The following is a 14,706-nucleotide window of genomic DNA, read 5'->3' as shown; positions in this document are numbered from 1 at the left end:
ATCTGTAGCTCTAACAAAAAGAGACAAAAATTCTCATCCTCTGCTTAAAAAAAGAAAAAAAGGAAAGATTAAGATTTAGTATAAAGTAAACACCTTTTCTAAAGTGTAGTCTGGGAAGATTTTCATTTGTCACATTGAACTTAATTCAAGTTTCTGTTTTCATTTACTCTTAGAAAGTTTGCCTATTTGTAAAAAGTAATGTATTTTAACAGTGTTAGGAAAAATTTTTGCCTTTTTTTTTAACTTAAAATATTGAAGTGGAATGAGACACTTATTTTCTAGTCCTCTTGACTAGAGGGGATTATTTATATTAGTATATTTGTACTTTTCTCGTTTTCTTTGGTAAGCAGATCCCAACAACTCAGGATTTTTCTTTGCTCTCATTGTTAAGAAACTTTTATTGAATTAAAAAGGTGGAATGGAGCATTTAGACTTAAGGAATTTATTTTAAAGAGGTAATCTCCATAAAATGTTGCGTCTTAAATAAAAATAGCCAGTAAGCATCAAATGTAATTAAATCGATTTTAAATCCTTTTAAATTTGACCAAGATAGAGGCGAGGATTATGGGAACATGGTCTGAATCTTGACCTTGTTGCAGCATAGGAGACAGCTGGTAGTTTTTGGCTTGTAACACCACATATCAGATGCCTTGAATTTATTCTTGCTATTAAACATACTCAACAGACTCAATTTATATAAATTGTGTTTCTAAATACCTGATACCATTTACTTCTGGAAGTGTAAGCAATTAAATTAGATCTATTCTCCTGAGAAGGCAGAAGACACGTTTGTAACTTCCAGTATAAATCCTTTAGAACGTGGATATACATTGCTCCCAGCAGTCCTGCTCATTCCATGCAGCATGGTTTTGGAGGTGTGATTATATTCTGAATGGCCAATATGATTCCAGTGTGTGCCTTCTGCTATGTGTCTCGCACTGTGCCTCCAAGTTGTGGCTTTTATAGTGAAACCATATTAATAATTTTTTTTTTTAGCTGTTTGAGCTCAAGTTTATATAACTAACAATAAAAACTGGGCTGAAGGGTTAAGAAAATAATAGTGTTGCCACATGTTTAGTGTGGAATGCTTATACTGTCTGTGGTGTGTCACTTCTGGAAAGTCAGCTTAGATTCAGATTTCCTCGCCTGATAAGACGTGGAATTCTTTACCTTAAATAACAAAGCAATCTGACGTGCAGCAGTACCGGTGTAATAGGTGTTGCACATAGCAGACTGAACCTTTCCTAACGCTTCAACCATTATATTAAGCAAGTAAATAATGTATTTATCTTTTTCTTAGGAAGGAGGTGGAGGAGCTGTTAGTTTTTGAATAATGTAATTATTCAAAGAGGAAGTTCAGCTGCAATAAAGGATGTTGTTGCATAGAGAATGACTGACTGGTTGGGCCAAGTTCTAAGACATGGAAAAATAAAGGAGGAGGGGAGATGCTGTTCTTGGCATCTAAACATATATATGCCTTATTGTGTGCTTTTGTTTCAAGCTGTGCATCACGTAGCAACTAGCAAAGTGTTACTATAAATAATATATGGTTTAGGATTGCTTTTATGATAAATATTTATTGTATAAATTCACGAAGACGTGCGGATTTGGTTCTGAGGTACAACAATACCTACAGACGTATGTAGTACATTTTTTTTTCTGTCTAATACTTAATATCTGGCCTTCTGTTCAAAGTGTCTTGCTTGCAGGACTTCTAACTGGGGACAATAGCTTCCTGGCAGCTGCAGAGATATGACTTGGGTCAAACTGATGTGAAGCTGAATTCCTTCTGTTCTCTGTGGTTTTATCTAAATTAATTCTTCAACTTAGTTCTTGATTTTTATATCACATTTTTCATCCTGAGGAGTTAAAAAAAAAAATGCATGGGGGAAAGAACATTTCCATCTCACAGGAAGCTGCTGTTATGTATAATCTACTCTTGATTCCTCTGGCTTCAGTAATGCTTTTGCACTCACGACGGTGCAGATTAGACCGAAGATAATTGCTGTGGAAAGTATCTTCTTCAGCCTCGCCTTTAGATAAAGGGGAATTCCCTGCTCCTGGCTTTCCTTTAAAACATACAGAGATTTTCTGTATTTGAGATGATAGCAAGGCCTGTTTAACTGAACAGGAATGCAAACCTTTTTTGGCAACAAAAGCTACTTGAGCAAGAACAGTTGTTGTCTTACTGTGGATTATTCTTTTCCTTGGGAAAAAAAAAAAAATTATAAAAAATAGCTGAAGAAAACTGGTTTGCTGAGATGTTGATATTTTGAAGTTTTGACTCTTAAAGTTTCTGAGACAGATCTTCCAGCAAGTGCTGCAAAACCTGTTTTGGAATCTTTGGTCTTGCTGCTGGTAGAAATACTAGGTTAAAAATAAACCATCTGCTTTTAGGAAAAGGAAGTCTGGTCACATTAGAGAGAAACTAGCCCATTTTGAAAGATGTAGTAATATTTGCCAAGTAGGCTTCATTGTAGCTAATTATGCTGTCAGGTTTCTTTCTTAATTTTAACTTCTTTGTGTACATCTCTTGGGGTAGCTGAGTTCATTGTTAATTTCTGTTGAGAAATCCGTATGATATACTGGATACCAGTTTGCATTCGATAGAAAATCACTGAAGCACAGCATGCTGGAGTAGTCCTATGATGTCACTGCACATTTTTCTAATGTGTACTAGGCCAGGTTCAGTGCGTCAGTATAACAATTATTGTGCATATTTTATTTTCGTAAAACGAATAATTGCAATTAGGGTTTTGTGCTTCAGTTGGGGCATGAAGATTGATAAATCACTGGGGAGAGCGAGAGCTTTACTACTTTATTTCTTTTCAGGTTCAGAGTGTTTTAAAACCCAGTCACCACAAGGATGGGCAGGAACTTAATGCCTTGCTGAATGCCCCTCACATGCAGGTAAAACAAATTGTTGTGTTCTACAGCTATTACGAGGTAATTTTCACATGAGCAGGGTAGCATTAGATCAGTAATGTCAGTGGCAACACGAGCTACTTTACTTTTTTGTGACAGGTAAAGTTACTGCACTCTTATCGTAGGGTGCATAAAGGGAATTTTGTCCAGTGATGAAGAAAATTCATGAGTAGTTTTGACTGCAGTTTTTTGCTTCTGTATCTTCATTCACATATATAGTAAACTAATGTCTGACTTATTTTCAAGGATGAGTTATAAGTATAGTCACAACTTTGTATTCAAAGTAGTTTTGTATTATTTTCTAAAACTGAAAGCAAACTTTTTTGCAAGTAGAAACTATATAGCTGTAATAAATCTTTTCTATTGCTTGAGTCATTTTGCAGTATTTTGTAATTGTGTATAGGGCTTTCAAATTGCAGAATTTCATTGATTGTTACTGTTTTGTATGCATATGAAATTAGAATTTTTACTGTAATCGAGCTGATTTCGTTTAACACTAGGCACTTCTACTAGCTCATGACAAGGTTGCGGAACAAGAAATGCAACCCGAGCCTGTTGCAGATGAAAAAAATTTATGAAAATGTTGGCACGTATGGAGGGGAGACAGTTAAAATAGTTCGCATTGAGAAAGCTCGAGACATTCCCTTGGTAAGTGTTGGTACTTGCTCAGTTATACTTAAAGCAGGTAAGCAGTCTTTGCAGATAGCTATGAAAGTCTTAGAATTTCAATGTGAAAGCTATATTTAACTTAAGAATCATCTTCTTCCTCACCTGCCCAAATGAGATATGGTAATAAATGATTACTTAATGTGCATTTTGATATAGCTGTAAACATGTTACCACTTAGGGCCTGTATAGCTTTCATCATGTGGATTTGGCCAGGGTTTTATTATAGAAGTCACTATCCAAGCTTAGCTGCAGGGAAGCTTAGATCCTTGTCCAATTACAGAAGTCTGTGTTGTGTTAGTGTTCTTTTTCATCTTCTACTTTGCATCTTTCAAATAAGTGTTTAGGAAAGCTTTTATTTAAAAAAAGAAAAAAAAGAAAGGACTCTTATAGTGTAGAGTAGTTCAATTCTTCAATCTTTAATACCACTTAAAGAAACAAATGTGTTTTTTTGTAAACTAGAGCATTGCATGTATACATCCAAGCTGTTACATGCATTTTCTTTCAACAGAGAAATGTCTCATCACTGGCTTGAAATACTTACAATAGATGGCTTTGAGTTTGTGATATGTAATAAATTCAGAATTTGTTGCTACTATACAGGGTGCTACTGTTCGTAACGAAATGGATTCTGTCATCATTAGTCGAATAGTCAAAGGAGGTGCTGCAGAAAAGAGTGGGCTGTTACATGAAGGGGATGAAGTTCTGGAGATTAATGGCATTGAGATTCGTGGAAAAGATGTTAATGAAGTTTTTGATTTACTGGTGAGTTGTGGATTTCATTTTCCCTGAAAAAAATACTCGTAAGAGTGAAGTCTGTTAGCTCCGCTTGTCATTTGTAGTCATATTTAGAATTATTTTAGAGCAGTTTTTTACTCTCATACTTAGTATTCACATATGGAGGGCCATTTCAAGCTTGCTTTCTCATGCAAGGTGCAATTTTATTAAGTATAGTGGCAGTTAAACGCAAAACTGAGTGTTACAAATGTGAACAAGTCAAGCTATCATCTTGAGACTTGTTTTTTGTGACTTCCAAGGAAAAGCTTTGCTTAGCTGTGAAAAGCCATTGTATTTTTTTTTCATCTGTCTCAGGCTTAGTCCTCAGTTAATATCAATAAAGGTGTACCTGCATGATTTTGGTCTTGCCTGGCTGAGGTGGAATTCACCATCTTCACAGTAGATGGTCTTTTTCTTCAAAATCCAGTCTGTTGCTTGCACAGTGTCAAGGTGGTTTCTCTTCTTCATTCTGTCCCTTTCCATGAATAGGTACCTAAGATGTTGTGGTGGGGACAGTGAGGACAGATGTCCACAGTGATATTTCATGCCAAGTAATACCATGCTCAGGAAGAAAAAATGGACAATGAGCCATTTCTTCAGTGCTGATTTTTTTTTTAGTTCTGTTTTGTTTTAAACATTCATATGTTCTTGACCCATGAGTCTTTCTTGCTTTTGATCTTATGATTCTCTCGCATGCCCCTTTTGGGGAGAGGAGTGAATAAGCAGTTGGCAGTAGTTTCTGACTGGGCTCAACCCACTGCTAATGATTTCATATGGGACATTTACCTGACCAGACTTCTTACTCTTTCCCTCCTAACAAAAAACCTTTTTGTCTAGCAACCTACGAACAAAAGGTACTTTTCTCTTTGTTACGCTTGCAACATTCATAGCAAAGCTGTGCATCAATTCAAAAGCTACTAGATAAAACCAGCAAAAAAATCCATCAGGAACTAGTAAAGGCAGAAATGTTCTCTCTAAGTTCTGGCAAGGTAGGATGCCAGAAGCTGGGATTGTACATACTTCATTTTGCCCAATATTCCTCTGTTCCTATGTTCTTCCTTGGCACGTGCTATTGATCAGTGTCTGAGATAGGTCACTTGGAACCTTACTGTGAGTCTTCAGTCTCCATCAGAGAAGATCATTCTGTAAAAGTGAAAACGGATGAAAGTACATTTTTTTCACCTTTACTACAGACCTTTGGAAATACTAGCACATATTTATTAAGAGGATCTTTGGGGAGAAGTTCCAAAGAAATATATATAGTAAATATTTGAATTACTTAGTGAATGTGAGCTCTATATACAAATGAAAATCAGGGCAAAGACTTGGATTCTTCTGTAAGTTGCATTTATTATAGGAAGTACAAGCATTATCAATAAATGAAGTCTTCTAGTGTAAGACTGTAGTTTTTAATGGACGCTGTCCATCTTTTCTGATGGTGCTGCTGAATTAATGCATGGAGGGAGGCCAAGTGGAGAGAATTAGAGGCAGAAATGGCTTTCTTGAGCCATTTATTTGAAAAACCTTCAGTCTCCATGTGTTTTGGATTAGAGGTTTGTGAGATCCTTTATGCAATTAGCTCCGTTGCCATCCGTGTTTTCAAAAGAAGCCATCCATATTCAGCTACATCTTTTTGCTTTTGAAAAAAATGTTTTGTATGTGCTTAACAGATAATTAAACAGTAGCAGTTTAACTCTCTGTGGAGATCTTGTTCTGCACTTGAACAGGTCCTACAACTTAGAGTTACAGAATAAAAGATGTAATATGTATACATACGTATTATTTGTGTTACATATGTTTGTAAGAGCAATTGGTGAAAACCTCAAAATGTCCTAGTTTAAAAAATTAGTTTTTTAGAGCTTCATAATTATTTGTATGCTGACTTTTTGTTTTGTAATGTTAAATTTTAGAAGTTATAAGAAGTTTCAGTCCCCAAAGAATACTTAAGAACAGGAGAGAAAGAAATTTCTTGCATTCTAATTCTTGCCTCACCCCTTGTGCCTAAAATGATCATGAAGTGGCATGTGACTCCAGACAAGGCTACTCATGCTATCACTGTGAAATTCTGTGCATTCCTCAAGAAACTATGCATTCTAACTGAAAATGGTGGATTTTCCTTTCCTACAGCCTAATCGTATTATCCTTGGTTATGTTTACTTCATTTAAGCCTGAAGTGTCAATTTTTGGTGATACTCGTATGTGCTTTAGTTTATGCAGTGTCAATTGTTATGGTTCATGGAAAGTTGTATAGAAAGTGGGATGAACAGGCCTCTTCAGGATTTGGCATGTGTATTAAAATAGATGTTTGTTACATGCAGAAATAAACTGTGTTCAAGAGTACGCAAACAACTAAGGCTGCTCTAAAGCCAAGACATGTTTTAAGTTCGCGCTTCTTTGTAGATGCTGGCAGTTTCAATGTTAGGTACCTATGCAGAATTTGAGTTTTCTGTTTTTTTAAAAAACAGTTTGTTGTTAAATTTTTAAAAAGCATTCTGTGTACTTTGGCAGTGTTAACAGCATAAAACATAATAGAGATGTTTAGATTTAAAAACTGTTGCATTTAAGTAATTTCAGGGTTACAGTTTCCTACATATTTTCTACTACTAGTATAGATCTTCTTGGTATTTTTGAACTGAGCAATAGAATATACTGTATTTGGTCCTCTATTTGTCTCAAGTGTCTGCTTGATACAGTTGCAAGTGTTCTATTTAAAATAGAAATAGGTTATACATAATCTACATTTTCATAATCTGAATATGGGCATTTGGTTTTCTAATCTGTTGCTGAATCACTGCAACTGTATGTTAACAGACTTTTTTTTTTTTTATCTCAGGCTGACATGCATGGCACTCTGACCTTTGTATTGATTCCAAGTCAGCAGAGCAAGCCACCTCCTGCAAAGGAGACAGTTGTAAGTAGCTTTACATAACCTTGGTGATGTATACGCTATTTTTCCAGTAGAGCTTAGAACATTGTTTTGTAGGTTATTTATACAGCAAAACAAAAACCAAATTGCAATGATTTAAATCGTTTGTTACCAGACTTGCACCTCAGTTAACTGTTAAAAATGATTGACAGTGATAAGCTGAAACATATATTTCTGTTTCTAAAATAATAAGAGTTTAATAAAAGTAGCACCACTTATGCTTCTGAAAAGCTATTTGAAACTTCTCAGTTTCTCTATTTTATATATATCAATTGAATTTATAGAAGTTAAGTGTTCTACTGTAAATTGTAAATATGCTTTGTGAAGAAAAATCTGTATACTGGATAGTTTTGGTATTTAGTTAACGTAACCTTTCCTCAGTCCGCTTCAAGAGTTTGAAAAAAGATTGCACAGATTTCTATCAAAGCAAAAAAAAAAGAAAACAAAAAAACAAAAACAAAAAAACTTAAATATTTGATGGCAAAGTAAAGTATTTTTGAAGTGAAACTTCATCTGAAAGCCAGAAAACGGGTCTCATTCTGTGTGTTTGCTATTTAAATATAAGTAAATGAGAATATCTATGATTCTTTTTGAGTGCTAAGGGCTTAGATTTGTAGCTCAGGATTTTTTTTTTTTTTTTTGTTCCTAAAGTGGCGAAAAAAATTTGTAGGTTCTAGAATTTATAAAACTAGAAATTCAGGCTTTTATCCAATCCAACATCTTGTATATGCCCTAGATATAGTCTGCATTCTATAGGAGGAGCTTTTATATGTCAAACCTCATCTTTAGTCATGGGAAGATAGAGGTGTAACTCTTCTGAAGGTCACGGATTTTTCCTTTTTTTTACATTTTTATCTTCCACAGATACATGTGAAAGCACATTTTGACTATGATCCTTCTGATGACCCTTATGTCCCCTGCCGAGAGTTAGGCCTGTCTTTTCAAAAAGGAGATATACTCCATGTCATCAGCCAAGAAGACCCAAACTGGTGGCAGGCTTATAGAGATGGAGATGAAGATAACCAGCCACTGGCAGGCCTAATTCCTGGTAAATAAAGATCTAGAAAAACCTTGAAAAGTTGTTGTTCCCATAGTTTAGGAGGCACTATTTTGATATTTTTTTTTTTAAGAACTCATACCCACAGCCTTAAAATACCTGTGACTTTGAACATTTTACAGCAGAGCCCACTGTTGGTTTCATAATACGTTTATTTAAAAGGTCGACCTTTCAGAAGCATCTCCATGTATAAATGTTAAACATCAAGTAAAACCACCACTTTCACTGCAGTTCACATTTCTTAAATTACTCTGTATTTCCTTATTCTTTTATCCTTGCAACTCTGTGGATTCAGAGTTCCCTCTGCTGGCTACAGCGGCAAAATTGGACTTCAACTTGCTTGTTGCCTCTGGAGATGAGAGCAGCTTTTAGGTTTCTCACTGTTTCAAGTAGTATCTTTGAAAAATATGTTTTCAGGTAGTAACTTTTCTATGTATTCTCACTTAACCAAGAGCTTCAGTTATTGTAATAATCAAGCTTCCTTTCTAACTGCTGGAGGCCTTTGAATAATTGAAGTTTCAGAAATTGAAGTCAGTATACAATTTTTCTCTTGAAGTATGTAATGCGTTCCAGTTCACCACGGATCTTAGCAGGTGAACAGATGTTAATTTCATAGAATAGTATGCTGTTATTTTATAGTATTTGAATAAGATCAGGGGAACGCTGATTTTAAATGTAGCATATTTTTTTCAAGCTGAAATTTTAAAAATGTAGTATAAATATAACATACGTAATATTAAAAAATAAGAAAAATATATCATCACAGTGACAAAAATTTAGTCTTACCCATATTTTCAGTCTTCAGACAAAACTATTCAGAAAAGTACAAGGCTGTGCAATTTTCATTTGATGATTTTGTTTTGGAAGTAATAAACTGGTTTCTCATCAACTTTGACCTCCGCAAATCTTACTTTTTAGGATTTTTAGGCTCACTTCTTCCATCCATCCATTCAGACAAACTTTAGGACGTGATGGGAAGGAAATCAGCTGAGTCCTTAGTTCCCATTTCCTGCTAAATACAGCGTTGTTGCCAGTGTTAAGATAGCTGAAGAAAGTGATAGTTAAACAATATGAAAATCCTAAAGAAGTATACGATTGCATTTGATGATAGTGCTTGCTTAGTGGCTTGCTTGACAGTAAACATGGAAGTAGTATGTATTAAAAAAAACACCATATGAATACTACGAAATAACTGGAAAAAAAAAATCCTGAAAAATTGGCTGTAAATGTCACCCAAATTAGACAATGCTATAAAGACAACAGATGCTTTTGTGGACGTGAGTTACATCACTTCCAAATACTGTCAGCTTTGAAGGGTATTGTTAATGTACATGTTCAGATTAATTGTGCTCCTTGCTGAAGCTTAAGCTTGATTTCTGAGTTTCATTCTATTAAGGTAATAGAATTTTACATCTTTATGACAAGCAGTTTTCCCCAACAAGTTTCTATTTTATTACATATTCTACTAGAAGCTTCAGATTTAAAATCTTAACAAAATGAGTAAGTCATTACAAGAAGATATGGAAATGTACACATACTTATGAGTATACATAGTAACAATTTTCCAAAGTTAACTGCTTTTTCATTTTTCTTAAAAATGCTTTCAGGAAAAAGTTTTCAGCAACAAAGAGAAGCAATGAAGCAAACTATAGAAGAAGACAAGGAGCCAGAGAAATCAGGTTAGATCTGTGCTTTTTGAGGAAAAAGGTGTCTAACTAATGGTGATGTTAATTACTAGAACCTTGTCAGTGTAGAGTTACAGAAAATTCTCCATTTTTTATAATACCAATGTGGTGCTTGCTTGAAGTTCTTGATGTAAATGCAGGCCTGAATTTAGTTTCAATCAGTTTAGTTTCAGTTTTAGAATTTAGTATCAATTAGATTATTTTCTCATAATTATTATGCACAATGTAGATTAATGTAAGGGAATTTGGAGTGCCTCCTTTTTCTTAAAGAATTTTACTTTTAGCAAGACCCAGTTGAAGCTCTTGCTGTGCAGAATTTGCTTCATACACTCTACTGGTGTAATAAACTAAACCACCTAGTGTTTTCAGATCTGCAAATCCATATAGTCAGTAAGATAGGAGGCGTTTTCCCTCATGGGTATGTAATTGTGATGACTTCATTTTGATTAGGAAAACTCTGGTGTGCGAAGAAGAACAAAAAGAAACGGAAGAAAGTTTTATACAATGCAAATAAAAATGATGGTAAGTAACATCTTTTACATAGTGTGCATTTATAAGTAACTATAGAAAATTTAACAAATGCTCTTGTTTAAAAAGTAGAAACACTTTATTTCCTCAGAAAGAAAAAAAAAAAAAAGCTGTCTTGGCTTACTAGACAAGTCAATCTTTGAGGTTGTAGAGGGGAGCTTCCTAAAACCTTGCTATGCAGGACAAATGACACATCCAACAAGCAATAATACGTTGACCTTTTTATTGTTTTTCTTTCAAGATTATGATAACGAAGAAATTTTAACTTATGAGGAAATGTCACTGTATCATCAACCAGCAAACAGAAAACGACCTATTGTTCTCATTGGCCCACAGAACTGTGGCCAAAATGAATTGCGGCAGAGACTTATGAATAACGAAGTGGATCGCTTTGCCTCTGCTGTTCCCCGTAAGTTTGATAGGCAGATATGATTGCTTATTCTAAACATTGCCTACACCCAAATCCTCTTGTGATTAGAACTGTAATTAGAAATTAAGGGGTTTTGAGGAGGCTATAGTCAGCTCTTTGGTGAAGAACAAATTGTCTTGTGTGGCAGGCACTAGCCTTTGTAAGTAAATGCAAATCCAGTGTCCCAACATAGTGCTATGGAGGCATTATATGACATGCATATTTTTCAATCTGGATAAAGTCAGAATGAGTTACAGAAGGTTAAAGAAGTAACCGGCACATCTAAAAAAATAATTTTTGAACTAGTTATCCTGCATAAACTTAAATTTACATGGATTTAATACCTTTTCCAAACTATTTACATTTCACTGAATTTTATGTAAAATGTCTTTTCTACCCAAAATTAGTATTGTAAACAACCAACAGCTGTTTTTCACTTCCAGAATGCAGCTGCATGGGTGAAATTTATTCTTAACTGACTGTTTTCTTAGATGAATGTAAGAAAACATCTGAATATAGATTCAGTCTTTGATCAAGTCTCTCCAGAAGTATTTATTACACAGAATAAAATACATGTATTTCTTAGCTATTTTAATCAAATGCTGATATTTTCTTTTCACTTGAACAGGTATGTTTCATTCAGTTTATTTTTTGTGGTTTTGTTTGTAGATACAACTCGGAGCAGGCGAGAAACTGAAGTAGCTGGCAGGGATTACCATTTCATTTCCCGACAAGCATTTGAGAATGACATAGCTGCAGGGAAGTTTATCGAATATGGAGAATTTGAGAAGAACCTTTATGGTACTAGTATAGACTCCGTGCGGCAAGTGATCAACTCTGGCAAGATATGCCTTTTAAATCTTCACACTCAGGTATGGCAGAAGCTGTTGCCTGTTATGCTTCAATTTTAGCAGCTACTGTGAAAATCTAAAAGATATTTTAAGTTGATGTAAAATTAGACTGTCTGTTTCCACGTTTATTCCAAATTATTTTCAGTGGTGTTCAGTTGACTATTGTATGGGGCTGCTGAATCATGGCCTGAACCTCTCATTAATCACCTGAGGTGAGCAATGAGTCAGCCACAGGAGCACAGGTGAAGGCAATTCACCTGTGCTGCTGGAAGGGGTGGAGCCTGGCTTCACCTCTCCTAGACCTGACTGCCAGTGGGGAAGGATCTCTTCTGGAGATTTGCTCCACCGGAGTCTACCACATGAGTCCAAGATAGAGTGAGTGTCCTTCTTTCCTACTCTAGTATAATAATTACATCAGCCAAACTCCTGGATATACTATATCATTTATACATTCATTGATTGTACAATTGTACAACTGTATCATGTGTATATTCATTGATTGTACAACTATTTAGAGTGTTCTGTGTATTTTCAAACAAGGAACAAAAAGATTGCATTCATAACTTTTGTATCTGTGCTAAAGTTAAAAGGAATGTTGGTTTCCAGATATTTCTCACTAGCTCTAATTTTCTGAATTGAAAAATTATAATTTTGCTCTAATTTTTGCCATTATTCTATGAGCTCTAAGGTGTTAAAAGATGGAGAAGTTTTTGGAAAATTCAGATTACAGTCAGGTTCTTTTTATTTATGTCTTGATGTATGTGTAGCCTGGCAATAAATACTCTGAGCATATAGTGCGTTTGGTATCCTGTATTTTAATCTTCAAAACAGGAAAGGTTAAACTGAAATTTATTTTTTAAAGACCTCTTCTCTCAATTAAAAGTTTCTAATTCCCTCGCGTTTTAAGGAAACTTGCTTCAATTTAGATTACTTGTTTGATTTTGAAATTCTTGAACAAAAGTAAATGTTTAGAGTCCATAAATCTGAGAAATACTGGAATATAAATTTTGTAGGAAATGGTGACTGAATTCTGAGTAGTAGTAGCAATACTGTTACGGTTAATTGGATGGAAATTTCTTAGGTGTTCAATATTTAATACTTTTCTACAGTCACTGAAGACACTACGTAATTCTGACTTGAAGCCATATATTATATTTGTCGCACCTCCTTCGCAAGAGAGATTACGTGCTTTGTTGGCCAAAGAAGGGAAAAACCCAAAGGTAATATATCTAACACTCCTTCTGAAGCCATTCTGCTTTTTTACGTACGGTTCTGGAATGCTTTTGGTGAACAAATTCATATGCTCTTTTTTTTTTTTTGGAATTGAATGATGGCATGGTACTGACAAGTGGAGGTGGTTAGTCAGAGATCTCTGCTTCAGGCTAGTAAGCAGACTACACTAGCTGAACGTGAGAGGTGTGGGCCAAGAGAATCCAGTTGCTTGGGGCACAGTTAAGCCCTGCATTTGGGTACAAAAATTACGTTTCATTTCAAAACTGCAGAAGATACGACTTTGTGTTTAAGATAACTTGGGAATGATTCTAGGGAGGAATTTTTTTCTCTTGAGAATTTATCTGGCCTTGGAAAAGCAATTACTTAAAAAATGTATTCTAAACCTCTTCAGATAAAGTTATTTCTGTGCTTTGATCCTATATGATCACTTCTCAGATTTCATGTCACGATCTCAGCTTATCCAGTTCAGATCAACTATTTAAATGCAAAGCTAGCATTGACAGAATTGACACCTGCAAATTAAGCTAGGATGTTTGAAAGCTCTGAAAAGGTCCTTATTCCTTTATGGGACACACATTGCATCAACTACAACAACCCTAGGCAACTCTACAGGTCTTAGGCAGAGTGGCTGGAATGAAGACTGTATGGAAGAAATGGACTTGAGAGTGTTGGTCAGTGTTTGGCTGAATGTGAGCCTGCAGTGTGCCCAGCAGCCAAGAAGGTCAAGGGTATCCCAGCTTGTATCAGTAGTAGTGTTGTCAGCAGGAGCAGGGAAGAGATCATCCCTCTGTTCTCAGCACTGATGAGGCTGCGCCTCGAGTACTATGTTCAGTTTTGGACCCTTCACTACAAGAAAGACAGCAAGGTCTTGGAGTGTCCAGGAAAGGGCAGTGGTGCTGTTGAGGAGTCTGCAACACAAGTCATATGGGAAGTGGCTGAGGGTACTGGAATTGTTTAATCTGGAGAAGAGGAGGCTCAGGAGAGACCTTATTTTATTGCTCTCTACAACAATCTGGAAGGAGGTTGTAGTGAGGTGGTATTCAACCTCTTTTTTCCATGTGACTAGAGATATAATGAGAAGTTGCACCAGAGGAGATTCAGGTTAAACGTTAGGAAAAATTTCTTCTCCAAAGGAGTGGCCAGGCACCGGGACGGGTTGCTCGGGGAGGTAGTGGAGTCACCATCCCTGGGGGGAGATGTTGAAAAAAACATTTAGATGTTGTGCTGAGGGACATGGTTTAGTGGGGAAATATTGGTGATAGGTGGGTGGTTGGACTGGATGGTCTTGTAGGTCTTTTCCAACCTTGGCGATTCCATGATGCCAAACAATTGTATTGCTACAGTAATGGAGTTCTGTAACTGGATTTTGTAACTAGTCTACCCTGCAGTGGTGAATAGGAAGCACTTTTTTTACCACGGAGTGCTAGTTTAGCATAATGTAGTTTGCACTGAGGAAGAAACAATTGTTCTACTGTAACTGCATCTATTCATATAGGAGATCCTAAAACAGCTGTAATCAATAATCACTTCTCTGAGCTCTGAGTTTTGCTCTCCATCTTTGATTTAAGAGTGTGATATATTGTAAAATCTAAAAGAGCATTAAAGTCCAAGCCTTAAATGGAGGGTGATGGTGGTCGTTGCTTTATCTG

General features: G+C 35.6%; 1 protein-coding gene across 1 annotated transcript in view; it reads left to right on the top strand.

Moving 5' to 3' along the window:
- Positions 1-14,706, top strand: part of PALS1 (protein associated with LIN7 1, MAGUK p55 family member) — a 52,460-nt gene that overhangs the window by 33,617 nt on the left and 4,137 nt on the right. Inside the window, 11 exon segments of the mRNA XM_085225005.1 lie at positions 2,833-2,910; positions 3,426-3,491; positions 3,493-3,573; positions 4,195-4,356; positions 7,202-7,279; positions 8,159-8,342; positions 9,959-10,030; positions 10,487-10,558; positions 10,806-10,973; positions 11,643-11,845; positions 12,934-13,044. Of these exon segments, the coding sequence (XP_085081131.1) occupies positions 2,833-2,910; positions 3,426-3,491; positions 3,493-3,573; positions 4,195-4,356; positions 7,202-7,279; positions 8,159-8,342; positions 9,959-10,030; positions 10,487-10,558; positions 10,806-10,973; positions 11,643-11,845; positions 12,934-13,044 (1,275 nt within the window).

The sequence above is a fragment of the Meleagris gallopavo genome, chromosome 5 (genome assembly GCF_905368555.1).
Source record: "Meleagris gallopavo chromosome 5, MGAL_WU_HG_1.1, whole genome shotgun sequence".
NCBI lineage: Eukaryota > Metazoa > Chordata > Aves > Galliformes > Phasianidae > Meleagris > Meleagris gallopavo.
The sequence above is the reverse complement of the archived record's forward strand: the minus strand, read 5'-3'. Positions and strand labels throughout refer to the sequence as shown.